A 26783-nucleotide genomic window follows, 5' to 3' on the forward strand; every position below is an offset into this window, starting at 1 on the left:
CACTCCCCAACCCACCGACCACGCACGCAACCTCGGTTTCATCCTGGACTCTTCCCTCTCCATGACCAGACAGGTCAACTCGGTGACCTCAGCATGCTTCAACACCCTCCGCATGCTCCGCAAGATCTTCCGCTGGATCCCCACCGACACCAGGAAGACCGTCACCCACGCCCTCGTCACCAGTCGCTTGGACTATGGGAACGCTCTGTACGCCGGCATCACCATCAAGCTACAGAGGAAACTACAACGAATCCAGAACGCTGCTGCACGACTTATCCTGAACATACCCCGCCACAACCACATCTCCGGACACCTGAGGAAACTCCACTGGCTCCCAGTCAACAAGAGGATAACCTTCAGACTCCTCACCCACGCACACAAAGCCCTGCACAACCGCGGACCAGAACTCATCAACCACCGCATCTCCTTCTACACTCCTCCTCGCACCCTACGCTCGACCGGACAAGCCCTGGCAGCCGTACCACGCATTCGCAAAGCCACTGCCGGAGGCAGGTCCTTCTCTTACCTAGCAGCGAAGACCTGGAACTCCCTTCCCAGCCACCTTCGCGCCATACAAGACCACCTTCACTTCAGACGGCAGCTCAAGACCTGGCTCTTCGAGCATTGAACCCCCCCCCCCCACAGCGCCTTGAGACCCTTACGGGTGAGTAGCGCGCTTTATAAATGCGACTGATTGATTGATTGATTACTTTGGCGACCGTTGACCACTGCCTCAAGTACATCCGCAGGGCTGCCTCTCCCTAAAAGCAGTCTAGTCTGTCCTCTCTCCAACCTTTAATCACTCAGAGAGGGGACCTCCCCCTGCCCTAGTTTTCCAGTCAGCAGGTTGCCATTTGATTTTCCTATTAATAATACTCTACGATGCACTGCATATATTATTGAATACATAGATATTATGCCGTTTTTACCAGTTGTGCCAGGACGTTGTCTTGTCGAGAGTGCATAAGGTGGAGTTGTAGAGGTGGTCACGGTTTCTGATGCAGAAGTTGGTTTGTTGATAATCGTCCTGAAGACAGTCGTAAACAAAGGAGTGACTGAGGGTGTGATTGCAGCAGTATTTGCTGGTGTTTCAGCACTGGGTGTGATTTTAGGGGGCAAAGTAGGGCATACGCTCTTCACTGCACCAATCAAATGGCAAACTAAACCAACAAGTTCTCCGCCCACTTCACAGATGCCATCTGCAGCTTTCTCGATCACCTCACAGGTGCCATCAGCCAGTTTATTGATAACTCTGCACACAGCATCTTCGGTAGTCCCTTCGATAGTCCCCTTGACTTTGCACGAGACACCACTAGTAATACCTGCTGTTTTTGGGCTGGTTGTTGTTGTCCGGCTCGTCAGGATGACTTTGGTTCCTATTAAGACATAAAAGTGATGCTATTTAGCAAATTCTGCATGTGCCAGTAGCACTGTCTGACATAGATGTGATTTTGTTATTCTGTACATGCAAAACCCCTTTGTTAAAATTGGAATGCAAAGATTTATATTTTATAGTATAACACTTTGATCCCCTACTAAGCTGATGGAGCTCTATCTAAAGCAGCTGTGAGTCCTTACTAACAGCTATAGCTTTTAATAGACTAGCAGGTAAGGGTCTCTGCTGGTCTAACAGAGAATCTTCTGTAGATAACAAGAAGTGATTCCCTACTCCAGTGTCAGCGCTTTAGATAGGGCCATATTCCTAAATCTTGTAACAACTGTTTTACAGACATGCAGTAATTCCCCAAAACAGAAGCAGAAGAGCAATTTAATGGTGGAATGGAGTAATCAATATCTATAAAAGGTAGCATGCACAGAGTTGTACACAGAGTAGACGTGAGTTCTTCCTAATGTTTTGGAAATCTTTATAGAGCAACAGTGATACTATCTGTTTGGACAGTACTCTGTACACATCAGCAGTGATCCCTTACTGTTTGTACAGAGCTCTGTACAGGTCAGCAACGATCCCTTAGAGACTGGACCAAGCTCTTTACAGACCAACAGTGGCATTTGCTGCAGACAGGGAACAAACACACAGCCAGGAGCCATTACGATCCAGCTGACATGTAGGTTTGCTAGCCTCTAAGACACACTTACAAGCTGTCCACCTGGCCTCCAAGCTTTCACCACAGTACTTTGGCGACCGTTGACCACTGCCTCAAGTACATCCGCAGGGCTGCCTCTCCCTAAAAGCAGTCTAGTCTGTCCTCTCTCCAGACTTTAATCACTCAGAGAGGGGACCTCCCCCTGCCCTAGTTTTCCAGTCAGCAGGTTGGCATTTGAATTTCCTATTAATAATACTCTAGGATGCACTGCATATATTATTGAATACATAGATATTATGCCGTTTTTACCAGTTGTACCAGGACGTTGTCTTGTCGAGAGTGCATAAGGTGGAGTTGTAGAGGTGGTCACGGTTTCTGATGCAGAAGTTGGTTTGTTGATAATCGTCCTGAAGACAGTCGTAAACAAAGGAGTGACTGAGGGTGTGATTGCAGCAGTATTTGCTGGTGTTTCAGCACTGGGTGTGCTTTTCTGGGGCAAAGTAGGGCATACGCTCTTCACTGCACCAATCAAATGGCAAACTAAACCAACAAGTTCTCCGCCCACTTCACAGATGCCATCTGCAGCTTTCTCGATCACCTTGCAGGTGCCATCAGCGAGTTTAGTGATAACTCTGCACACAGCATCTTCGGTAGTCCCTTCGATAGTCCCCTTGACTTTGCACGAGACACCACTAGTAATACCTGCTGTTTTTGGGCTGGTTGTTGTTGTCCGGCTCGTCAGGATGACTTTGGTTCCTGTTAAGACATAAAAGTGATGCTATTTAGCAAATTCTGCATGTGCCGGTAGCACTGTCCGACATAGATGTGATTTAGTTATTCTGTACATGCAAAACCCCTTTGTTAAAATTGGAATGCAAAGATTTATATTTTATAGTATAACACTTTGATACCCTATTAACCTGATGGAGCTCTATCTAAAGCAGCTGTGAGTCCTTACTAACAGCTATAGCTTTCAATAGACTAGCAGGTAAGGGTCTCTACTGGTCTAACAGAGAATCTTCTGTAGATAACAAGTGATTCCCTACTCCAGTGTCAGCGCTTTAGATAGGGCCATATTCCTAAATCTTGTAACAACTGTTTTTACAGACATGCAGTAATTCCCCTAAACAGAAGCAGAAGAGCATTTTAATGGTGTAATAGAGTAATCAATATCTATAAAAGGTAACGTGCACAGAGTTGTACACAGAGTAGAAGTGAGTTCTTCCTAATGTTTTGGAAATCTTTATAGAGCAACAATGATACTATCTGTTTTGACAGCACTCCGAACACATCAGCAGTTATCCCTTACTGTTTGTACAGAGCTCTACACAGGTCAGCAACGATCCCTTAGAGACTGGACCACGCTCTTTACAGACCAACAGTGGCATTTGCTGCAGACAGGGAACAAACACACAGCCAGGAGCCAGTACGATCCAGCTGACATGTAGGTTTGCTAGCCTCTAAGACACACTTACAAGCTGTCCACCTGGCCTCCAAGCTTTCACCAAAGTACTTTGGCGACCGTTGACCACTGCCTCAAGTACATCCGCAAGGCTGCCTCTCCCTAAAAGCATTCTAGTCTGTCCTCTCTCCAGACTTTAATCACTCAGAGAGGGGACCTCCCCCTGCCCTAGTTTTCCAGTCAGCAGGTTGCCATTTGATTTTCCTATTAATAATACTCTAGGATGCACTGCATATATTATTGAATACATAGATATTATGCCGTTTTTACCAGTTGTGCCAGGACGTTGTCTTGTCGAGAGTGCATAAGGTGGAGTTGTAGAGGTGGTCACGGTTTCTGATGCAGAAGTTGGTTTGTTGATAATCGTCCTGAAGACAGTCGTAAACAAAGGAGTGACTGAGGGTGTGATTGCAGCAGTATTTGCTGGTGTTTCAGCACTGGGTGTGATTTTAGGGGGCAAAGTAGGGCATACGCTCTTCACTGCACCAATCAAATGGCAAACTAAACCAACAAGTTCTCCGCCCACTTCACAGATGCCATCTGCAGCTTTTTCGATCACCTCACAGGTGCCATCAGCCAGTTTATTGATAACTCTGCACACAGCATCTTCGGTAGTCCCTTCGATAGTCCCCTTGACTTTGCACGAGACACCACTAGTAATACCTGCTGTTTTTGGGCTGGTTGTTGTTGTCCGGCTCGTCAGGATGACTTTGGTTCCTGTTAAGACATAAAAGTGATGCTATTTAGCAAATTCTGCATGTGCCAGTAGCACTGTCTGACATAGATGTGATTTTGTTATTCTGTACATGCAAAACCCCTTTGTTAAAATTGGAATGCAAAGATTTATATTTTATAGTATAACACTTTGATCCCCTACTAAGCTGATGGAGCTCTATCTAAAGCAGCTGTGAGTCCTTACTAACAGCTATAGCTTTTAATAGACTAGCAGGTAAGGGTCTCTGCTGGTCTAACAGAGAATCTTCTGTAGATAACAAGAAGTGATTCCCTATTCCAGTGTCAGCGCTTTAGATAGGGCCATATTCCTAAATCTTGTAACAACTGTTTTACAGACATGCAGTAATTCCCCTAAACAGAAGCAGAAGAGCATTTTTAATGGTGGAATGGAGTTATCAATATCTATAAAAGGTAACGTGCACAGTGTTGTACACAGAGTAGAAGTGAGTTCTTTCTAATGTTTTGGAAATCTTTATAGAGCAACAGTGATACTATCTGTTTGGACAACACTCACATCAGCACACACATCAGCAGTGATCCCTTACTGTTTGTACAGAGCTCTATACAGGTCAGTAACGATCCCTTAGAGACTGGACCACGCTCTTTACAGACCAACAGTGGCATTTGCTGCAGACAGGGAACAAACACAGAGCCAGGAGCCAGTACGATCCAGCTGACATGTAGATTTGCTAGCCTCAAAGACACACTTACAAGCTGTCCACCTGGCCTCCAAGCTTTCACCACAGTACTTTGGCGACCGTTGACCACTGCCTCAAGTACATCCGCAGGGCTGCCTCTCCCTAAAAGCAGTCTAGTCTGTCCTCTCTCCAGACTTTAATCACTCAGAGAGGGGACCTCCCCCTGCCCTCGTTTTCCAGTCAGCAGGTTGGCATTTGAATTTCCTATTAATAATACTCTAGGATGCACTGCATATATTATTGAATACATAGATATTATGCCGTTTTTACCAGTTGTACCAGGACGTTGTCTTGTCGAGAGTGCAAAAGGTGGAGTTGTAGAGGTGGTCACGGTTTCTGATGCAGAAGTTGGTTTGTTGATAATCGTCCTGAAGACAGTCGTAAACAAAGGAGTGACTGAGGGTGTGATTGCAGCAGTATTTGCTGGTGTTTCAGCACTGGGTGTGCTTTTAGGGGGCAAAGTAGGGCATACGCTCTTCACTGCACCAATCAAATGGCAAACTAAACCAACAAGTTCTCCGCCCACTTCACAGATGCCATCTGCAGCTTTCTCGATCACCTCACAGGTGCCATCAGCGAGTTTATTGATAACTCTGCACACAGCATCTTCGGTAGTCCCTTCGATAGTCCCCTTGACTTTGCACGAGACACCACTAGTAATACCTGCTGTTTTTGGGCTGGTTGTTGTTGACCGGCTCGTCAGGATGACTTTGGTTCCTGTTAAGACATAAAAGTGATGCTATTTAGCAAATTCTGCATGTGCCAGTAGCACTGTCTGACATAGATGTGATTTTGTTATTCTGTACATGCAAAACCCCTTTGTTAAAATTGGAATGCAAAGATTTATATTTTATAGTATAACACTTTGATCCCCTACTAAGCTGATGGAGCTCTATCTAAAGCAGCTGTGAGTCCTTACTAACAGCTATAGCTTTTAATAGACTAGCAGGTAAGGGTCTCTGCTGGTCTAACAGAGAATCTTCTGTAGATAACAAGAAGTGATTCCCTACTCCAGTGTCAGCGCTTTAGATAGGGCCATATTCCTAAATCTTGTAACAACTGTTTTACAGACATGCAGTAATTCCCCTAAACAGAAGCAGAAGAGCATTTTTAATGGTGGAATGGAGTAATCAATATCTATAAAAGGTAACGTGCACAGTGTTGTATACAGAGTAGAAGTGAGTTCTTTCTAATGTTTTGGAAATCTTTATAGAGCAACAGTGATACTATCTGTTTGGACAACACTCCGTACACATCAGCAGTGATCCCTTACTGTTTGTACCGAGCTCTATACAGGTCAGCAACGATCCCTTAGAGACTGGACCACGCTCTTTACAGACCAACAGTGGCATTTGCTGCAGACAGGGAACAAACACACAGCCAGGAGCCAGTACGATCCAGCTGACATGTAGATTTGCTAGCCTCAAAGACACACTTACAAGCTGTCCACCTGGCCTCCAAGCTTTCACCACAGTACTTTGGCGACCGTTGACCACTACCTCAAGTACATCCGCAGGGCTGCCTCTCCCTAAAAGCAGTCTAGTCTGTCCTCTCTCCAGACTTTATTCACTCAGAGAGGGGACCTCCCCCTGCCCTCGTTTTCCAGTCAGCAGGTTGGCATTTGAATTTCCTATTAATAATACTCTAGGATGCACTGCATATATTATTGAATACATAGATATTATGCAGTTTTTACCAGTTGTACCAGGACGTTGTCTTGTCGAGAGTGCAAAAGGTGGAGTTGTAGAGGTGGTCACGGCTTCTGATGCAGAAGTTGGTTTGTTGATAATCGTCCTGAAGACAGTCGTAAACAAAGGTGTGGCTGAGGGTGTGATTGCAGCAGTATTTGCTGGTGTTTCAGCACTGGGTGTGATTTTAGGGGGCAAAGTAGGGCATACGCTCTTCACTGCACCAATCAAATGGCAAACTAAACCAACAAGTTCTCCGCCCACTTCACAGATGCCATCTGCAGCTTTCTCGATCACCTCACAGGTGCCATCAGCCAGTTTATTGATAACTCTGCACACAGCATCTTCGGTAGTCCCTTCGATAGTCCCCTTGACTTTGCACGAGACACCACTAGTAATACCTACTGTTTTTGGGCTGGTTGTTGTTGTCCGGCTCGTCAGGATGACTTTGGTTCCTGTTAAGACATAAAAGTGATGCTATTTAGCAAATTCTGCATGTGCCAGTAGCACTGTCTGACATAGATGTGATTTTGTTATTCTGTACATGCAAAACCCCTTTGTTAAAATTGGAATGCAAAGATTTATATTTTATAGTATAACACTTTGATCCCCTACTAAGCTGATGGAGCTCTATCTAAAGCAGCTGTGAGTCCTTACTAACAGCTATAGCTTTTAATAGACTAGCAGGTAAGGGTCTCTGCTGGTCTAACAGAGAATCTTCTGTAGATAACAAGAAGTGATTCCCTACTCCAGTGTCAGCGCTTTAGATAGGGCCATATTCCTAAATCTTGTAACAACTGTTTTACAGACATGCAGTAATTCCCCTAAACAGAAGCAGAAGAGCATTTTTAATGGTGGAATGGAGTAATCAATATCTATAAAAGGTAACGTGCACAGAGTTGTACACAGAGTAGACGTGAGTTCTTCCTAATGTTTTGGAAATCTTTATAGAGCAACAGTGATACTATCTGTTTGGACAGCACTCTGTACACATCAGCAGTGATCCCTTACTGTTTGTACAGAGCTCTATACAGGTCAGCAACGATCCCTTAGAGACTTGACCACGCTCTTTACAGACCAACAGTGGCATTTGCTGCAGACAGGGAACAAACACACAGCCAGGAGCCAGTACGATCCAGCTGACATGTAGGTTTGCTAGCCTCTAAGACACACTTACAAGCTGTCCACCTGGCCTCCAAGCTTTCACCACAGTACTTTGGCGACCGTTGACCACTACCTCAAGTACATCCGCAGGGCTGTCTCTCCCTAAAAGCAGTCTAGTCTGTCCTCTCTCCAGACTTTAATCACTCAGAGAGGGGACCTCCCCCTGCCCTCGTTTTCCAGTCAGCAGGTTGGCATTTGAATTTCCTATTAATAATACTCTAGGATGCACTGCATATATTATTGAATACATAGATATTATGCCGTTTTTACCAGTTGTACCAGGACGTTGTCTTGTCGAGAGTGCAAAAGGTGGAGTTGTAGAGGTGGTCACGGTTTCTGATGCAGAAGTTGGTTTGTTGATAATCGTCCTGAAGACAGTCGTAAACAAAGGAGTGACTGAGGGTGTGATTGCAGCAGTATTTGCTGGTGTTTCAGCACTGGGTGTGCTTTTAGGGGGCAAAGTAGGGCATACGCTCTTCACTGCACCAATCAAATGGCAAACTAAACCAACAAGTTCTCCGCCCACTTCACAGATGCCATCTGCAGCTTTCTCGATCACCTCACAGGTGCCATCAGCGAGTTTATTGATAACTCTGCACACAGCATCTTCGGTAGTCCCTTCGATAGTCCCCTTGACTTTGCACGAGACACCACTAGTAATACCTGCTGTTTTTGGGCTGGTTGTTGTTGTCCGGCTCGTCAGGATGACTTTGGTTCCTGTTAAGACATAAAAGTGATGCTATTTAGCAAATTCTGCATGTGCCAGTAGCACTGTCTGACATAGATGTGATTTAGTTATTCTGTACATGCAAAACCCCTTTGTTAAAATTGGAATGCAAAGATTTATATTTTATAGTATAACACTTTGATCCCCTACTAAGCTGATGGAGCTCTATCTAAATCAGCTGTGAGTCCTTACTAACAGCTATAGCTTTTAATAGACTAGCAGGTAAGGGTCTCTGCTGGTCTAACAGAGAATCTTCTGTAGATAACAAGAGGTGATTCCCTACTCCAGTGTCAGCACTTTAGATAGGGCCATATTCCTAAATCTTGTAACAACTGTTTTACAGACATGCAGTAATTCCCCTAAACAGAAGCAGAAGAGCATTTTTAATGGTGGAATGGAGTAATCAATATCTATAAAAGGTAATGTGCACAGTGTTGTACACAGAGTAGAAGTGAGTTCTTTCTAATGTTTTGGAAATCTTTATAGAGCAACAGTGATACTATCTGTTTGGACAGCACTCCGTACACATCAGCAGTGATCCCTTACTGTTTGTACAGAGCTCTATACAGGTCAGTAACGATCCCTTAGAGACTGGACCACGCTCTTTACAGACCAACAGTGGCATTTGCTGCAGACAGGGAACAAACACACAGCCAGGAGCCAGTACGATCCAGCTGACATGTAGATTTGCTAGCCTCAAAGACACACTTACAAGCTGTCCACCTGGCCTCCAAGCTTTCACCACAGTACTTTGGCGACTGTTGACCACTGCCTCAAGTACATCCGCAGGGCTGCCTCTCCCTAAAAGCAGTCTAGTCTGTCCTCTCTCCAGACTTTAATCACTCAGAGAGGGGACCTCCCCCTGCCCTTGTTTTCCAGTCAGCAGGTTGGCATTTGAATTTCCTATTAATAATACTCAAGGATGCACTGCATATATTATTGAATACATAGATATTATGCCGTTTTTACCAGTTGTACCAGGACGTTGTCTTGTCGAGAGTGCAAAAGGTGGAGTTGTAGAGGTGGTCACGGTTTCTGATGCAGAAGTTGGTTTGTTGATAATCGTCCTGAAGACAGTCGTAAACAAAGGAGTGACTGAGGGTGTGATTGCAGCAGTATTTGCTGGTGTTTCAGCACTGGGTGTGCTTTTAGGGGGCAAAGTAGGGCATACGCTCTTCACTGCACCAATCAAATGGCAAACTAAACCAACAAGTTCTCCGCCCACTTCACAGATGCCATCTGCAGCTTTCTCGATCACCTCACAGGTGCCATCAGCCAGTTTATTGATAACTCTGCACACAGCATCTTCGGTAGTCCCTTCGATAGTCCCCTTGACTTTGCACGAGACACCACTAGTAATACCTGCTGTTTTTGGGCTGGTTGTTGTTGTCCGGCTCGTCAGGATGACTTTGGTTCCTGTTAAGACATAAAAGTGATGCTATTTAGCAAATTCTGCATGTGCCAGTAGCACTGTCTGACATAGATGTGATTTTGTTATTCTGTACATGCAAAACCCCATTGTTAAAATTGGAATGCAAAGATTTATATTTTATAGTATAACACTTTGATCCCCTACTAAGCTGATGGAGCTCTATCTAAATCAGCTGTGAGTCCTTACTAACAGCTATAGCTTTTAATAGACTAGCAGGTAAGGGTCTCTGCTGGTCTAACAGAGAATCTTCTGTAGATAACAAGAAGTGATTCCCTACTCCAGTGTCAGCGCTTTAGATAGGGCCATATTCCTAAATCTTGTAACAACTGTTTTACAGACATGCAGTAATTCCCCTAAACAGAAGCAGAAGAGCATTTTTAATGGTGGAATGGAGTAATCAATATCTATAAAAGGTAACGTGCACAGTGTTGTACACAGAGTAGAAGTGAGTTCTTCCTAATGTTTTGGAAATCTTTATAGAGCAACAGTGATACTATCTGTTTGGACAACACTCCGTACACATCAGCAGTGATCCCTTACTGTTTGTACAGAGCTCTATACAGGTCAGTAACGATCCCTTAGAGACTGGACCACGCTCTTTACAGACCAACAGTGGCATTTGCTGCAGACAGGGAACAAACACACAGCCAGGAGCCAGTACGATCCAGCTGACATGTAGATTTGCTAGCCTCAAAGACACACTTACAAGCTGTCCACCTGGCCTCCAAGCTTTCACCACAGTACTTTGGCGACCGTTGACCACTGCCTCAAGTACATCCGCAGGGCTGCCTCTCCCTAAAAGCAGTCTAGTCTGTCCTCTCTCCAGACTTTAATCACTCAGAGAGGGGACCTCCCCCTGCCCTTGTTTTCCAGTCAGCAGGTTGGCATTTGAATTTCCTATTAATAATTACTCAAGGATGCACTGCATATATTATTGAATACATAGATATTATGCCGTTTTTACCAGTTGTACCAGGACGTTGTCTTGTCGAGAGTGCAAAAGGTGGAGTTGTAGAGGTGGTCACGGTTTCTGATGCAGAAGTTGGTTTGTTGATAATCGTCCTGAAGACAGTCGTAAACAAAGGAGTGACTGAGGGTGTGATTGCAGCAGTATTTGCTGGTGTTTCAGCACTGGGTGTGCTTTTAGGGGGCAAAGTAGGGCATACGCTCTTCACTGCACCAATCAAATGGCAAACTAAACCAACAAGTTCTCCGCCCACTTCACAGATGCCATCTGCAGCTTTCTCGATCACCTCACAGGTGCCATCAGCCAGTTTATTAATAACTCTGCACACAGCATCTTCGGTAGTCCCTTCGATAGTCCCCTTTACTTTGCACGAGACACCACTAGTAATACCTGCTGTTTTTGGGCTGGTTGTTGTTGTCCGGCTCGTCAGGATGACTTTGGTTCCTGTTAAGACATAAAAGTGATGCTATTTAGCAAATTCTGCATGTGCCAGTAGCACTGTCTGACATAGATGTGATTTTGTTATTCTGTACATGCAAAACCCCTTTGTTAAAATTGGAATGCAAAGATTTATATTTTATAGTATAACACTTTGATCCCCTACTAAACTGATGGAGCTTTATCTAAAGCAGCTGTGAGTCCTTACTAACAGCTATAGCTTTTCATAGACTAGCAGGTAAGGGTCTCCACTGGTCTAACAGAGAATCTTCTGTAGATAACAAGAAGTGATTCCCTACTCCAGTGTCAGCGCTTTAGATAGGGCCATATTCCTAAATCTTGTAACAACTGTTTTTACAGACATGCAGTAATTCCCCTAAACAGAAGCAGAAGAGCATTTTTAATGGTGGAATGGAGTTATCAATATCTATAAAGGTAACGTGCACAGAGTTGTACACAGAGTAGACGTGAGTTCTTCCTAATGTTTTGGAAATCTTTATAGAGCAACAGTGATACTATCTGTTTGGACAGCACTCTGTACACATCAGCAGTGATCCCTTACTGTTTGTACAGAGCTCTATACAGGTTAGCAACGATCCCTTAGAGACTGGACCACGCTCTTTACAGACCAACAGTGGCATTTGCTGCAGACAGGGAACAAACACACAGCCAGGAGCCAGTACGATCCAGCTGACATGTAGGTTTGCTAGCCTCTAAGACACACTTACAAGCTGTCCACCTGGCCTCCAAGCTTTCACCACAATACTTTGGCGACCGTTGACCACTGCCTCAAGTACATCCGCAGGGCTGCCTCTCCCTAAAAGCAGTCTAGTCTGTCCTCTCTCCAACCTTTAATCACTCAGAGAGGGGACCTCCCCCTGCCCTTGTTTTCCAGTCAGCAGGTTGGCATTTGAATTTCCTATTAATAATACTCAAGGATGCACTGCATATATTATTGAATACATAGATATTATGCAGTTTTTACCAGTTGTACCAGGACGTTGTCTTGTCGAGAGTGCAAAAGGTGGAGTTGTAGAGGTGGTCACGGTTTCTGATGCAGAAGTTGGTTTGTTGATAATCGTCCTGAAGACAGTCGTAAACAAAGGAGTGACTGAGGGTGTGATTGCAGCAGTATTTGCTGGTGTTTCAGCACTGGGTGTGCTTTTAGGGGGCAAAGTAGGGCATACGCTCTTCACTGCACCAATCAAATGGCAAACTAAACCAACAAGTTCTCCGCCCACTTCACAGATGCCATCTGCAGCTTTCTCGATCACCTCACAGGTGCCATCAGCCAGTTTATTAATAACTCTGCACACAGCATCTTCGGTAGTCCCTTCGATAGTCCCCTTTACTTTGCACGAGACACCACTAGTAATACCTGCTGTTTTTGGGCTGGTTGTTGTTGTCCGGCTCGTCAGGATGACTTTGGTTCCTGTTAAGACATAAAAGTGATGCTATTTAGCAAATTCTGCATGTGCCAGTAGCACTGTCCGACATAGATGTGATTTAGTTATTCTGTACATGCAAAACCCCTTTGTTAAAATTGGAATGCAAAGATTTATATTTTATAGTATAACACTTTGATCCCCTACTAAACTGATGGAGCTTTATCTAAAGCAGCTGTGAGTCCTTACTAACAGCTATAGCTTTTCATAGACTAGCAGGTAAGGGTCTCCACTGGTCTAACAGAGAATCTTCTGTAGATAACAAGAAGTGATTCCCTACTCCAGTGTCAGCGCTTTAGATAGGGCCATATTCCTAAATCTTGTAACAACTGTTTTTACAGACATGCAGTAATTCCCCTAAACAGAAGCAGAAGAGCATTTTTAATGGTGGAATGGAGTTATCAATATCTATAAAGGTAACGTGCACAGAGTTGTACACAGAGTAGACGTGAGTTCTTCCTAATGTTTTGGAAATCTTTATAGAGCAACAGTGATACTATCTGTTTGGACAGCACTCTGTACACATCAGCAGTGATCCCTTACTGTTTGTACAGAGCTCTATACAGGTTAGCAACGATCCCTTAGAGACTGGACCACGCTCTTTACAGACCAACAGTGGCATTTGCTGCAGACAGGGAACAAACACACAGCCAGGAGCCAGTACGATCCAGCTGACATGTAGGTTTGCTAGCCTCTAAGACACACTTACAAGCTGTCCACCTGGCCTCCAAGCTTTCACCACAATACTTTGGCGACCGTTGACCACTGCCTCAAGTACATCCGCAGGGCTGCCTCTCCCTAAAAGCAGTCTAGTCTGTCCTCTCTCCAACCTTTAATCACTCAGAGAGGGGACCTCCCCCTGCCCTTGTTTTCCAGTCAGCAGGTTGGCATTTGAATTTCCTATTAATAATACTCAAGGATGCACTGCATATATTATTGAATACATAGATATTATGCAGTTTTTACCAGTTGTACCAGGACGTTGTCTTGTCGAGAGTGCAAAAGGTGGAGTTGTAGAGGTGGTCACGGTTTCTGATGCAGAAGTTGGTTTGTTGATAATCGTCCTGAAGACAGTCGTAAACAAAGGAGTGACTGAGGGTGTGATTGCAGCAGTATTTGCTGGTGTTTCAGCACTGGGTGTGCTTTTAGGGGGCAAAGTAGGGCATACGCTCTTCACTGCACCAATCAAATGGCAAACTAAACCAACAAGTTCTCCGCCCACTTCACAGATGCCATCTGCAGCTTTCTCGATCACCTCACAGGTGCCATCAGCCAGTTTATTAATAACTCTGCACACAGCATCTTCGGTAGTCCCTTCGATAGTCCCCTTTACTTTGCACGAGACACCACTAGTAATACCTGCTGTTTTTGGGCTGGTTGTTGTTGTCCGGCTCGTCAGGATGACTTTGGTTCCTGTTAAGACATAAAAGTGATGCTATTTAGCAAATTCTGCATGTGCCAGTAGCACTGTCCGACATAGATGTGATTTAGTTATTCTGTACATGCAAAACCCCTTTGTTAAAATTGGAATGCAAAGATTTATATTTTATAGTATAACACTTTGATATCCTACTAAGCTGATGGAGCTCTATCTAAAGCAGCTGTGAGTCCTTACTAACAGCTATAGCTTTTAATAGACTAGCATGTAAGGGTCTCCACTGGTCTAACAGAGAATCTTCTGTAGATAACAAGAAGTGATTCCCTACTCCAGTGTCAGCGCTTTAGATAGGGCCATATTCCTAAATCTTGTAACAACTGTTTTTACAGACATGCAGTAATTCCCCTAAACAGAAGCAGAAGAGCATTTTTAATGGTGGAATGGAGTTATCAATATCTATAAAGGTAACGTGCACAGAGTTGTACACAGAGTAGACGTGAGTTCTTCCTAATGTTTTGGAAATCTTTATAGAGCAACAGTGATACTATCTGTTTGGACAGCACTCTGTACACATCAGCAGTGATCCCTTACTGTTTGTACAGAGCTCTATACAGGTCAGCAACGATCCCTTAGAGACTGGACCACGCTCTTTACAGACCAACAGTGGCATTTGCTGCAGACAGGGAACAAACACACAGCCAGGAGCCAGTACGATCCAGCTGACATGTAGGTTTGCTAGCCTCTAAGACACACTTACAAGCTGTCCACCTGGCCTCCAAGCTTTCACCATAGTACTTTGGCGACCGTTGACCACTGCCTCAAGTACATCCGCAGGGCTGCCTCTCCCTAAAAGCAGTCTAGTCTGTCCTCTCTCCAGACTTTAATCATTCAGAGAGGGGACCTCCCCCTGCCCTAGTTTTCCACTCAGAAGGTTGGCATTTGATTTTCCTATCAATTATACTCTAGAATGCAGTGCATATATTATTGAATACATAGAAATTATGTCTTTTTTACCAGTTGTATCAGGAAGTTGTCTTGTTGAGAGTGCAAAAGGTGGAGTTGTAGAGGTGGTCACGGTTTCTGATGCAGAAGTTGGTTTGTTGATTATCGTCCTGAAGACAGTCGTAAACAAAGGAGTGACTGAGGGTGTGATTGCAGCAGTATTTGCTGGTGTTTCAGCACTGGGTGTGATTTTAGGGGGCAAAGTAGGGCATACGCTCTTCACTGCACCAATCAAATGGCAAACTAAACCAACAAGTTCTCCGCCAACTTCACAGATGCCATCTGCAGCTTTCTCGATCACTTCACAGGTGCCATCAGCGAGTTTATTGATAACTCTGCACACAGCATCTTCGGTAGTCCCTTCGATAGTCCCCTTTACTTTGCACGAGACACCACTAGTAATACTTGCTGTTTTTGGGCTGGTTGTTGTTGTCCGGCTAGTCAGGATGACTTTGGTTCCTGTTAAGACATAAATGTGATGCTATTTAGGAAATTCTGCATGTGCCAGTAGCACTGTCTGACATAGACGTGATTTTCTTATTCTGTACATGCAAAACCCTTTTGTTAAAATTGGAATGCAAAGATTTATATTTTATAGTATAACACTCTGATCCACTACTAAGGTGATGGACTCTATCTAAAGCAGCTGTGAGTCCTTACTAACAGCTTTAGCTTTTCATAGACCAGCAGGTAAGGGTCTCTGCTGGTCTAACACAGAATCTTCTGTAGATAACAAGAGGTGATTCCCTACTCCAGTGTCAGCGCTTTAGATAGGGCCATATTCCTAAATCTTGTAACAACTGTTTTTACAAACATGCAGTAATTCCCCTAAACAGAAGCAGAAGAGCATTTTAATGGTGGAATGGAGTAATCAATATCTATAAAAGGTAACATGCACAGAGTTGTACACAGAGTAGACGTGAGTTCTTCCTAATGTTTTGGAAATCTTTATAGAGCAACAATGATACTATCTGTTTTGACAGCACTCCGTACACATCAGCAGTTATCCCTTATGTCAGCACTTTAGGTAGGGCCATATTCCTAAATCTTGTAGCAGACAGGCAGTAATTCCCCTAAACAGAAGCAGAAGAACATTTTCAATGGTGGAATGGAGTAATCAATATCTATAAAAGGTAACGTAGCGCAGGCTCATTACTAATTACACAGTTGTATACGGAGGAGAAGTGAGTTTCTACTGATGTTTTGGAAGTCTGTATAGAGCAAATGGGAAACTATCTGTTTGATCAGCACTCTACCCAGATCAGCAGTGATCCCTTACTGTTCGTACAGAGCTCTATACAGGTCAGCAACGATCCGTCACTGATGAGAAAGCGCTCTGTACAGAGATTCAATGACCCTTCACTGATCTGACAGAGTACTATACTGAGCAGCAGTGACCTCTAAGTGATTCGATGCTGCTCTATACAGACCAACGGTGGCATTTGCAGTCCAGTCGGAGCTGTATTTCAAGCAGGATTGATCCCTTGCTGATCAGAATGAGTGCCACACCTAGTGGCAGTGATCCCAAACTCATGTGCAGAGTTGTATATAGATCACATGTGATCCTTCTCTGATGTTTCAAAGCTCTAAAAGGAGCAGTGTTGATCCATTACTGATGTGACAAAATTGTGCACCAAGCCCTACTGATCCCTTATTGGACAGATGAGACACAATTAAAAATACTGCTGCAGATATGCCCTTTAGCTTTCCAAAGCTGCAGGAATCTTTCTATAGAAACCCAATAGAGATTACTTATACCTGGAAGAGAGCTGTGCACAGCGCAGTGGAGATACTGCACATTTCGGACAAAGCTGTCTGAAGGACTGATGTAAATCTTGATTCTTGCTTTTTGTCTGAGTTCACCTATGGTGTAATGTTTTGCAGATACAGTAAAATTAACCATTTCAGTGCGATGGACGTAATGGTTACATAGCGATCGTGCTGCAGGAATGCCCAATAGACACCAGGGATTTTGTTTACTTTTAGTAAACAAAGAAGGGGTGCAGCCCCTTGGGAAGGGTCGCTCCCCAAGGGGGGCATTTTTTTAAGACCATTTCTGCCCCCTTGGGGGCAGATGCCTATTTTAATTAGGCCTCTTTGCCCCCAAGAGGGCAGTAACCGCTAGACACCAGGGATATTTTTTATTTGTTTTTTACAGGAGGGTAGCAGCCCGTTAGGCAAGGGCCGCTCCCCTGGGGACCAATATTATTTCAGATCATTTCTGCCCCCCTTGGGGGCTGTTCGGCCTATTTCTATTAGTCCAATCTGCCCCCAAGTGGCTGCAGAAACCACTAAACACCAAGGATTTTTTTTTAAATTAATTTCATAAGGGTAGCGACCCCTTAGACAAGGGTCGCTCCCCATGGGGGCATATTAATTTGAGCCATTTCTGCTCCCTTTAGGGGCAGATCGGTCTTTTTCTATTTGGCCCATCTGCTCCCAGGGGGGCAGAAACCACTTAGTCACCAGGGGTTGTGTGTGTGCTTTGTTTGGGGGAGCGACCTCTGGGGCAAGGGTCGCTCCCCATGGGGGCACATTACTGTGGCCATTTCTTGCCCACCTTGGAGGCACATCTGCCCATTATTATTAGGCCCTTCTGCCCCCAGGAGGGACAGAAAACCCACTAGACACCATGGAAGAACTTTTTTTAAAAAGAGGGTGGAGGTATTTCCATACTCCCAACCCAAATAAATGGGGACAAAGTTGTTCTGCGCACTAGTGGTCAGATGAGACAATTACCCCTGATCCACTCCCCGGGGAGAGCCAGAAAGCCTACTAGATGCTAGGGAATATAAAAGAAATAGAGGAGTGGGGCCTGCCAACCAGTATGGGCATGGTTATGCCCCCCACCCCAACTGAAGGGGGTAACAGTGTTTCTACTCCCTCCCTGCAAACTAAAGGATCTTATCCCAAAGGCAACCAAGAGGACATTTGATTAGTTTGGGTATTGATTTTACATTTGGGACAAGAGATCTTGACTGACACCCAATATTGTCCCACTTTGAATGGTGAGCACCTGCACTTTTTGGACTTTGGGATGCTGCGACCTAGAAAAATCCTACCAGACCTAGACACATCTGAAAACTAAACATCTGGGTGAGTCCAGGGTGGTGTTCTTCACATGTACCCCACACCATCTTCTTACCCACAATGCCCTGCAAACCTCCACCTTTGCTTGAAATCACGCATTTTCCAAGCATTTTTGTGATGGAACCTTCCGGAATCTGCAGGAATCCACATTCCTACCACCCAGCACAGTTGCATCTATACCGATAAAAATTCTGCCCCACTTGTCAGCATAAAAACTTCTTTTTTTTCAAACTGGCCTTTTGGACCCACTTTAGTTCCCTCTTAATTTCAACATGTTTTTGGCCCTTCCCTGTTACAGGAACTTGGCCACCTACACAAGTGAGGTATCATTGTTATCTGGAGACTGAGGGGAATGTTGGGTGGTAGGAAATTTGTTCCGGTGTGGTGATCCCACACAGAAATGTGAGGAAAATGTGATTTTATAGCTAAATTTGAGGTATGCTGAGGATTCTGGGTAAGAAAACACTGGGGGAATCCACGCAAGTCACACCTCCCTGGACTCCCTCTGGTGTCTAGATTTCAGAAATGTCTGGGTTTGGTAGGTTTCCCTAGATGGTTGTTGAGCCCAGGACCAAAAACACAGGTGCCCCCCTTGCAAAAACACGTAGTTTTGTAATAGATCATTTTGATGTGTCCATGTTGTCTTTTGGACCCTTCCCTGTCGCAGGCACTAGGCCTACCCACACAGGTGAGGTACCATTTTTATTGGGAGACTTGGGGGCATGCTGGGTAGAAGTAAATTTGAGGCTTCTCCCAGATTATAGGACTTTCGATCACCAAAATGTGAGGAAAAAGTGTTTTTTTTGTGCCAAAGTTTGAGGTTTGCAAAGGATTCTGGGTAATGGAACTTTGTGAGAGTGCTACAAGTTACCCCATCCTGGGTTTCCCGAGGTGTCTAGTTTTAAAAAATGAAGTGCCATTTTAATCGGGATACTCGGGAGACCACAGAATAGAAGAACAGTTGTTTTTGCCCCCTGTCTTTCGCTAAATTTTTTCCTTCCAAATGTAAGACAGTGTGTAAGAAAGAAGTCTATTTGAGAAATGCCCTGTAATTCACATGCTAGTATGGGGACCTCCGAAATCAGAGATGTGCAAATAACCACTGCTCCTCAACACCTTATCTTGTGCCCATTTTGGAAAGACAAAGGTTTCCTTGATACCTATTTTTCACTCTTTATATTTTACCAAATCAATTGCTGTATACCCGGTGTACAATGAAAACCCATTGAAAGGTGGAGCTCATTTATTGGCTCTGGGTACCTAGTGTTCTTGATGAACCTACAAGCCCTATTTATCCCCGCAACCAGAAGAGTTCAGCAGATGTAACAGTATATTGCTTTCAAAAATCTTCCATAGCTAGAAAAACTTACAGATGAAAACGTTGATAGAAATGGTTTTTCTTCAACTCAATTTCAATATATTTTTATTTCAGCTGTTACATTCTGTAAGAAAACCTTGAAGGCTCTACACAAATGATACCTTGTTGAATTCAGAATTTTGTATACTTTTCAGAAAAGTTTAGCCGTCCGGGATTCACCATTGGTTTCACACCCATTTCTGTCACTAATTGGAAGGAGGCTGAAAGCACAAAAAAGTAAAAATAGGGTATGTCCCAGAAAAATGCCAAACTTGTGTTGAAAAGTGTGGTTTTCTGATTCAAGTCTGCCTGTTCCTCAAAGCTGGGAAGATGATGATTTTAGCACCAAAAACCCTTTGTTAATGCCATTCAAAGGGTAAAAAACACATGCTTTCTTCTGCAGCACTTTTTTCCCATTTTTCCCAAAAACGACATTCTAGCTGTATTTTGGCTAATTTCCTGATCTCCTCCAGGGGAACCCACAACCTCAGGATGCCTTTGGAATTCCTTTGATGTTGGAAAAAAAGGAATACATTTGACATGGATAGCTTTTGTGGACAAAAAGTTATGAGGGCCTAATAACGGACTACCCCAGATAGCCAAAAAAAGGCTTGCCACAGAAGGGGGAAAAGGCCTGGCAGCGAAGGGGTTAAAGCAAAGTGGCACATTACTTGTGTTAAACATTCTGATGCCATTCATTGACACTAGGAGGAGCGTTACCTGCACACTCCTTTGTCGCTGTTCAAAGCCTTCGTTCTGCATATGCACCACTTTCCCCCTAAAAAAGGGAAAGGTTACTAATGAAGCTCATGACCAGAGCATGAAGAATATGGACCATTGGCTTCTTTGAATACTGGAGCCACATATTCCAGTAACTATGCTCCCAGACAGGGAACAAACACACAGGCTAAGTCTCCACCTTCTCCATCTACTGTTCCTACCGACAGCTCCAGGAACAATTTGCTGCTGGTCTTTTTTCGTAGGTGAGGGGGAGCTATCACGATCCAGCTGACATGTAGGTTTGCTAACCTCTAAGACACACTTACAAGCCGTCCACCTGGCCTCCAAGCTTCCACCACAGTACTTTGGCGAAGGTTGACCACTGCCACAATCACATCCCCAGGGCTGCCCCTCCCTAAAAGCAGTCTAGTTTGTCCTCTCTTCAGACTTTAAATACGCAGAGAGCAGACTTCCTCCTGCCCCTATTTACCAGGAACCAGGATGGCATTTAATTTTCCTATTAATTGTAGTCTACAATGCACTACATATATTATTGAAAACATGGAAATTATTGACTTTTTACGAGTGGTATCTGGATGTTGTCTTATCGAGAGGGCAAAAGGTGGAGTTGTAGAGTTGGTCACGGTTTCTGATGCAGAAGTTGGTTTGTTGATAATCGTCCTGAAGACAGTCGTAAACAAAGGTGAGACTGTGCGTGTGATTGCAGCCATATTTGCTGGTGTTTCAGCACTGGGTGTGCTTTTAGGGGGCAAAGTAGGTAATACGCTCTTCACTGCACCAATCAAATGCCAAGCTAAATCAACAAGTTCTCCACCCACTTCACAGATGCCATGTGCAGCTTTCTCAATCACGTGACAGGTGCCATCAATGTGTTTATTGATAACTCTGCACACAGCATCTTCGATAGTTCCCTTTACTTTGCACGGACACCACTAGTAATACTTGGGCTGGTTGTTGTCCGGTTCATCAGTATGACTATGGGTCTTGTTAAGACATAAATGTGATGCTTTTTGACATAGATGTGATTTTTTTATTCTGTAGATGCAAAACCCTTTTGTTAAAATTGGAATGCATAGATGTATACTTTATAATATAAAGCTGTGGTCCACTACTGAGGTGATCGAGCTCTATTTAAAGCTGCTGCAAGCCCTTACCAACAGCTATAGCTTTATATGAACCTGCAGAGACCCTTACAGACTGGACAGTTCTGTATATGGACTTTCAGAGAACTTTCAGAGAACTTTCAATAGAGATCAAGAAGTGATCCCATACTGATGTGTCAATGCTTTAGATAGAGCCATAGATATTACTGAATCTTGTGCACCCTCTTTACACAGACATGCAGTAATTTACCTAAACAGAGGCAGAAGAGCCCTTTTGATGGTGCAATGGAGTAATCAATATCTATAAAAGGTAAGGTAGCTCAGGCCCTTTACTGATAGCACATAGTTGTATACAGAGTAGAAGTGAGTTCTTACTAATATTTTAGAATTTTGTATAGAGCAACTGTGGAATTATCTGTTTGGACAGCACTCTGCACACATCAACAGTGATCCGTTACTGTTTGTAGAAACCTCCATACAGGGCAGCAACGATCCATCACTGATCAGACAGCGCTCACTACAGAACATCAATGACCCCTTACTGATCTGACAAAGGTCTCGACTGAGGAACAGTGATCCCATAGTGACTGGACTGTGCTGAATATAGACAAACAGTGAAATTTGCTGTTCGGTCAGAGCTCTATTTCAAGTGCGATTGATCCCTTACTGATCCGACGGAGGGCCATACCTAGTAGCAGTGATCCCAAACTCCTATTGCAGAGCATTTATATAGAGCACATGTGTAGGAGGCTGGCCTGGTTTGTAGTGGGTACCTAAGATACTTACACCTTATACCAGGTCCAGTTATCCCTTATTAGCGAAATGTAGACAGTGTCTAGAAGCTAGGCTCTCTAGGGGTAGTGTAGATGAGCAGCCAAGGCCTAACTAGGAGAGATGCAAATCTCTGCAATACCACCGTAGTCACACAGTACTCACACACAAGAAAATACTCAGTGTTACATAAATAAAGGTATTTTATTTTGGTGACACAAATGCCAAAAATACCATAGAGACTATACTCCCTTAGGAGGTAAGTAATACCCAAATTATATACACTAGTATGCAGAAATGTGCATACAAACAGTTAGAAAACAGTGTAATTAGTGGAAATCACAATAGTTAGAAATGGGCCTGGGGGGGGACAGATATCATATACCAAGAAAGTTGAATGCGAAAGTCGGTTTCCCACCTAGGCAGGTGAAGTGTGTAGAGGGGCGCTAGGAGTATTAGAAAACACCAAAGGTAAGTAATAGAACCCACCCCAGAGCACAGTAAAGCAGGAGTAAATCACAGTAACTTTCCTAGAACACACAGGAAGATGAGAAAGAAGATTATGCAAGAAACAGAAGAGACTGCAAGACACCAATGATGGATTCCTGGACCTGAAGACCTGTGGAAGAAGAGGACCAAGTCCAAGAAGCACTGAAGATTCCAGGGAGAACAGAAGCCCCTACTAACCCGGGCGAAGGTGCAAAAGAAAATCCAACCGTGAAGAACAACAGTCAGTACTGCACCCAATAAGACGGATGCGGGTTCCTAGTTGGTGCAGATGATGTCCCACGCCGGATGGATGATTGCAGTCTTGTTTGCGTTGCTGGATTCCGCCAACAAGCCTTGGCACACGCAAAGCTTACGGTTAGCGGAATATGGGGCTGCCCGGGACCAGGAGGGACCTGGAGGACTCTACCCAGGAGAGGTAGACAGAGGGGGCTCTCAGCAGCTCAGAGAGCCCTCAGAAGACCAGGCAGCATGCACAGGAGTCCCACAGCACGGGGACAAAGAAGGTGCAGAAGGAGGCCCACACAGCACTACACAACAGGATCCAATGCCGCCGGAGAACCATGCAAGAGGCTGTGTGTCGCAGGAAGGAGTGCTGGGGGCTAGACCTACATGGTGCATGAAGAACTTTGTGGAACGATGCCAACAAGCCTTGGCAACTGTAAAACATGCAGTGCACAGGGGTACTGTCTTGCATGTGGAGGCAAGCTCTTACCTCCACCAAAGTTGGACAGTTGAACGTCAGGACCGTCATGACCACTTCAGTCCACCACCCATGATGCTGAGTCAACACAGTTCATCAGGAGAGGGGACCCAAGCCACTGGTCTTCGCTGCAGAGGGGTGCCGGCTGAAGCAGGGAAGTGACGGCTTCACTTCAAGGGAGATTCCTTAGTTCTTCTGGTGCAGGCTAAAGACTGTCTGTCCTCTGAGGATGCTCGACCAGGAAAAAGCAGTTGCTGGCAGGAGCTGAAGATACAATGTTGCAGAAGTCGTCTTTGCTTTTTTGTGTAGTTGTAGAGTTCCTGGAGGGTCCAGATGTAGTTTCTTCGGTAAGAAGGTGAAGTAAAGGATGCCGAGGATTCCTGCTGGTGTCTTGCAATCTGAATCTGAGGCACCACCGAGGAGAGAGACCCTACATAGGCCTGAAAGGAGGCTTGGTCAGCTAACAGGTAAGCACCTACCAGGGGAGGTCTCTGACATCACCTGCTGGCACTGGCCACTCAGATGCTTCCAGAGTTCCCTGCCAACTTGGAATCCAACATTGCAAAACCCAGGGATCCTCTGGAGAAGCTCTGAGCACCACCACTTGGGATGGTGATGGACAGGAGATTGGTCACTCCCCTTTCCTTTGCCCAGTTTCGTGCCAGAGCAGGGACTGGGGGTCTCTGAACCAGTGTAGACTGGATTATGCAAGGAGGGGCACCAAATGTGCCCTTCAAAGTATTTCCAGTGGGCTGGGGAGGCTACCCCTCCCATGTCTGTAACACCTATTTCCAAAGGGAGAGGGTGTAACACTCCTCTCCCAAAGGAAATCCTTTGTTCTGCCCTCCTGGGCTTCAGCTGCTCTAGCAACAGGAGAGCTGAAAGCTGTCTGAGAGGTGGCAGCAGCTGGGGCTGCCTGGAAAACCTCAGAAGGCTGGAATGCAGTACTGGGGGTCTCTAAGGAGCACCCAGAGTGTATATCATCATACAACCAATGCTTGCAGAAGCCTTGAGGTATGCTTTCAACATGTTTGATACCAAACATGCGTATGTTTGGAGTTACCATGATGTAGTTGAACATAGGCAGTGACCTATGGCCAGTACACGCGTACAATTGCGTTCCCGCACTCACGAAGTCTGGGAAAATGGTCCTGAAGGTCGTGTGGGCACCCCTGTTAGTGCAGGGGTGCCCTCACACACAGGTACTCTGCACCCAGCCGCCAGGGCTGGAAGGCCTGTAGTAAGGGTGATTTATAAGTGACCTGCTGCAGTGTAAATGGCAGTGAAAGGGTGCATGCATCTTTTCACACAGGCTGCAATGGTAGCCCTGTAGAAGCATTTGCATGGGTCCCTATGGATGGCAAAAGAAATGCTGCAGCCCATGGGGATCCCCTGGAACCCCAATGCCCTGGTTACCTAGGTACCATACACTAAGGACTTTTAAGGGTGCACCAGCATGCCAATTATGAGTGGAATACTCTGTTAACAGTATCCAACAACCAGATTTAGAGGGAGAGAGCATAACTACTGGGGTCCTGGTTAGCAGGATCCCAGTAGACACAGTCAAACACACTGACAAACAGGCCAAAAGTGGGGGTAACCAAGCTAGAAAGAGTCTACTTTCCTACACAACCCCCCACCCTAAACGATGGACAATAAGACTAACCTTGGCCAGTTGAGACTTCATTGTCTTAGTGGTGTTAAGTGGAGAGTAGCTCTGAACTAGAGTGGTTACTCCCTTTATCATCCACTATATGGTCCCTTCCCTGTGGGGAGGTGAACCACCCTGTTTGGAGATTTTTAGATAGAGAACAGAGCAAGTGTGAACTATTTTAAGGTTATGAACAAGTTTTAAAGTGGGGCAGGATAAATGTCTCTGGGACCCTATGTCAGGACAGGGATGCTGTCCTAAGGATTGCAATGCCAGATAGGGGTGCTGTCTTAGCAAGGCTAGAGCTGGGCAAAATGCTTTTCACCATGGCTCTAAAAGAGGACTGGGTTGCTGTCCCTCTTGGGGTAGAGCAGGACAGGGTTGCTGTCCCAAAGACTCCACATAAGGACAGGGCTGCTTTCCTATATTCTTAGAGGTAGTGCACGGGTGCTGCACAAAAGTTTCTATGGGTGGGCTGGAGGGTTGCTCCAAATTTACTAAGGCAGGGCAGGGATACATTTCTTTGTTTGCTTTACCACAGAGAGGTACTTTTACCTCTGGGAGTCCAGCTGTGGTAGCTCTTGGCTTCTTTGATACAGGTTCCACCCTAGGAGGGGTGTCTCCCACCATAGGAATGATATCCTCAGTGGTAGGGTGGGTAGGGGACACTTTGATACCCTTTTTACCTGTGGTGAGAGGAGAATCCTGAGGCTTCAGGACTCCTTCTCTTCTTTGCTTTTTAATCTCACCTGAGATTAAAGAAAGCAATTCCTTGGGTATGCCCAGAATGGATGCATGGGTCATAAACTCTACTTCAGCCCAAACTGAGGCCACTAGGTCATTCAGTAGACAGTCTACAGGTAAGCTAGGTGACACCACCACCTGCTTAGGGCCATTAACACCACCCGAACTAAGTTGCACTACAGCTAAGGGGAGAGACTGAGTGGAGTTATTGCCATCAGTAACTTGGTACTCCTGACCAGGGAGGTGTTGTGCAGGTGACACCAAGTTTTCGGTCACTAAAGTGATGCTGGCACCTGTGTCCCTGTAGGCCTGGGCCTCAACACCATTTATTTCAATTGACTGCTTGTACTTATCCATGTTAAGGGGAAAAGCAGCCAAGGTGGCAAGGCCAGTGCCACCAGGTGAGACAGAAAGTGTCTTGGGGGTTTCTACGCCTACCCCAGTTTCTATTATGGACCCAAAAGTGAACCCAAACACACCTTTGCTTTGACTATTGCCAGTAGTCCCACCACTACTACTACTACTACTAGGGACATTAGAAGTGGAAGTGGATGTAGTAATGGTGGTAGGCTCAGGTGCTTTACCTAGACAGTATTCGTCCCCTGGCCTATGGCCTTTACCTCTGCACACATAACACTAAGGCTTTTTAGTGTGTGCAGAAGAGGAGGAGAAGGAAGAGGTTTTATCCCCACCCCCCAGAGGAGTGTTGTGGGCCTGAAGAGGAGTGTTTACTTTTATGTTTGTCCCTACCCTTGTCCTGAGACTTTTCACCTTCTTTCTTCTTTTCTTTGTCACCCCCTGTATGAACTTTTCTGTTCACTCTTGTTCTGACCCATTTGTCTGCCTTCTTTCCCAATTCTTGGGGAGAGATCAGATCTGAGTCTACCAAGTATTAGTGTAACAAATCAGACACACAGTTATTAAAAAATATATGC

At 45.0% G+C, this 26783-nt stretch overlaps 1 protein-coding gene across 1 annotated transcript in view; it reads right to left on the bottom strand.

Annotated features, from left to right (window-relative positions):
* Window positions 1–26783, bottom strand: part of LOC138278695 (mucin-2-like) — a 165967-nt gene that overhangs the window by 20185 nt on the left and 118999 nt on the right. The window contains exons 17-27 of the mRNA XM_069219273.1: window positions 15194–15640; window positions 13768–14214; window positions 12342–12788; window positions 10916–11362; window positions 9489–9935; window positions 8063–8509; window positions 6637–7083; window positions 5211–5657; window positions 3778–4224; window positions 2355–2801; window positions 930–1376 (exon numbers count right to left, since the gene is read on the bottom strand). Of these exons, the coding sequence (XP_069075374.1) occupies window positions 930–1376; window positions 2355–2801; window positions 3778–4224; window positions 5211–5657; window positions 6637–7083; window positions 8063–8509; window positions 9489–9935; window positions 10916–11362; window positions 12342–12788; window positions 13768–14214; window positions 15194–15640 (4917 nt within the window). The remainder of the gene's footprint in view (window positions 1–929; window positions 1377–2354; window positions 2802–3777; window positions 4225–5210; window positions 5658–6636; window positions 7084–8062; window positions 8510–9488; window positions 9936–10915; window positions 11363–12341; window positions 12789–13767; window positions 14215–15193; window positions 15641–26783) is intronic.

The sequence above is a fragment of the Pleurodeles waltl genome, chromosome 2_2 (genome assembly GCF_031143425.1).
Source record: "Pleurodeles waltl isolate 20211129_DDA chromosome 2_2, aPleWal1.hap1.20221129, whole genome shotgun sequence".
Lineage (NCBI taxonomy): Eukaryota > Metazoa > Chordata > Amphibia > Caudata > Salamandridae > Pleurodeles > Pleurodeles waltl.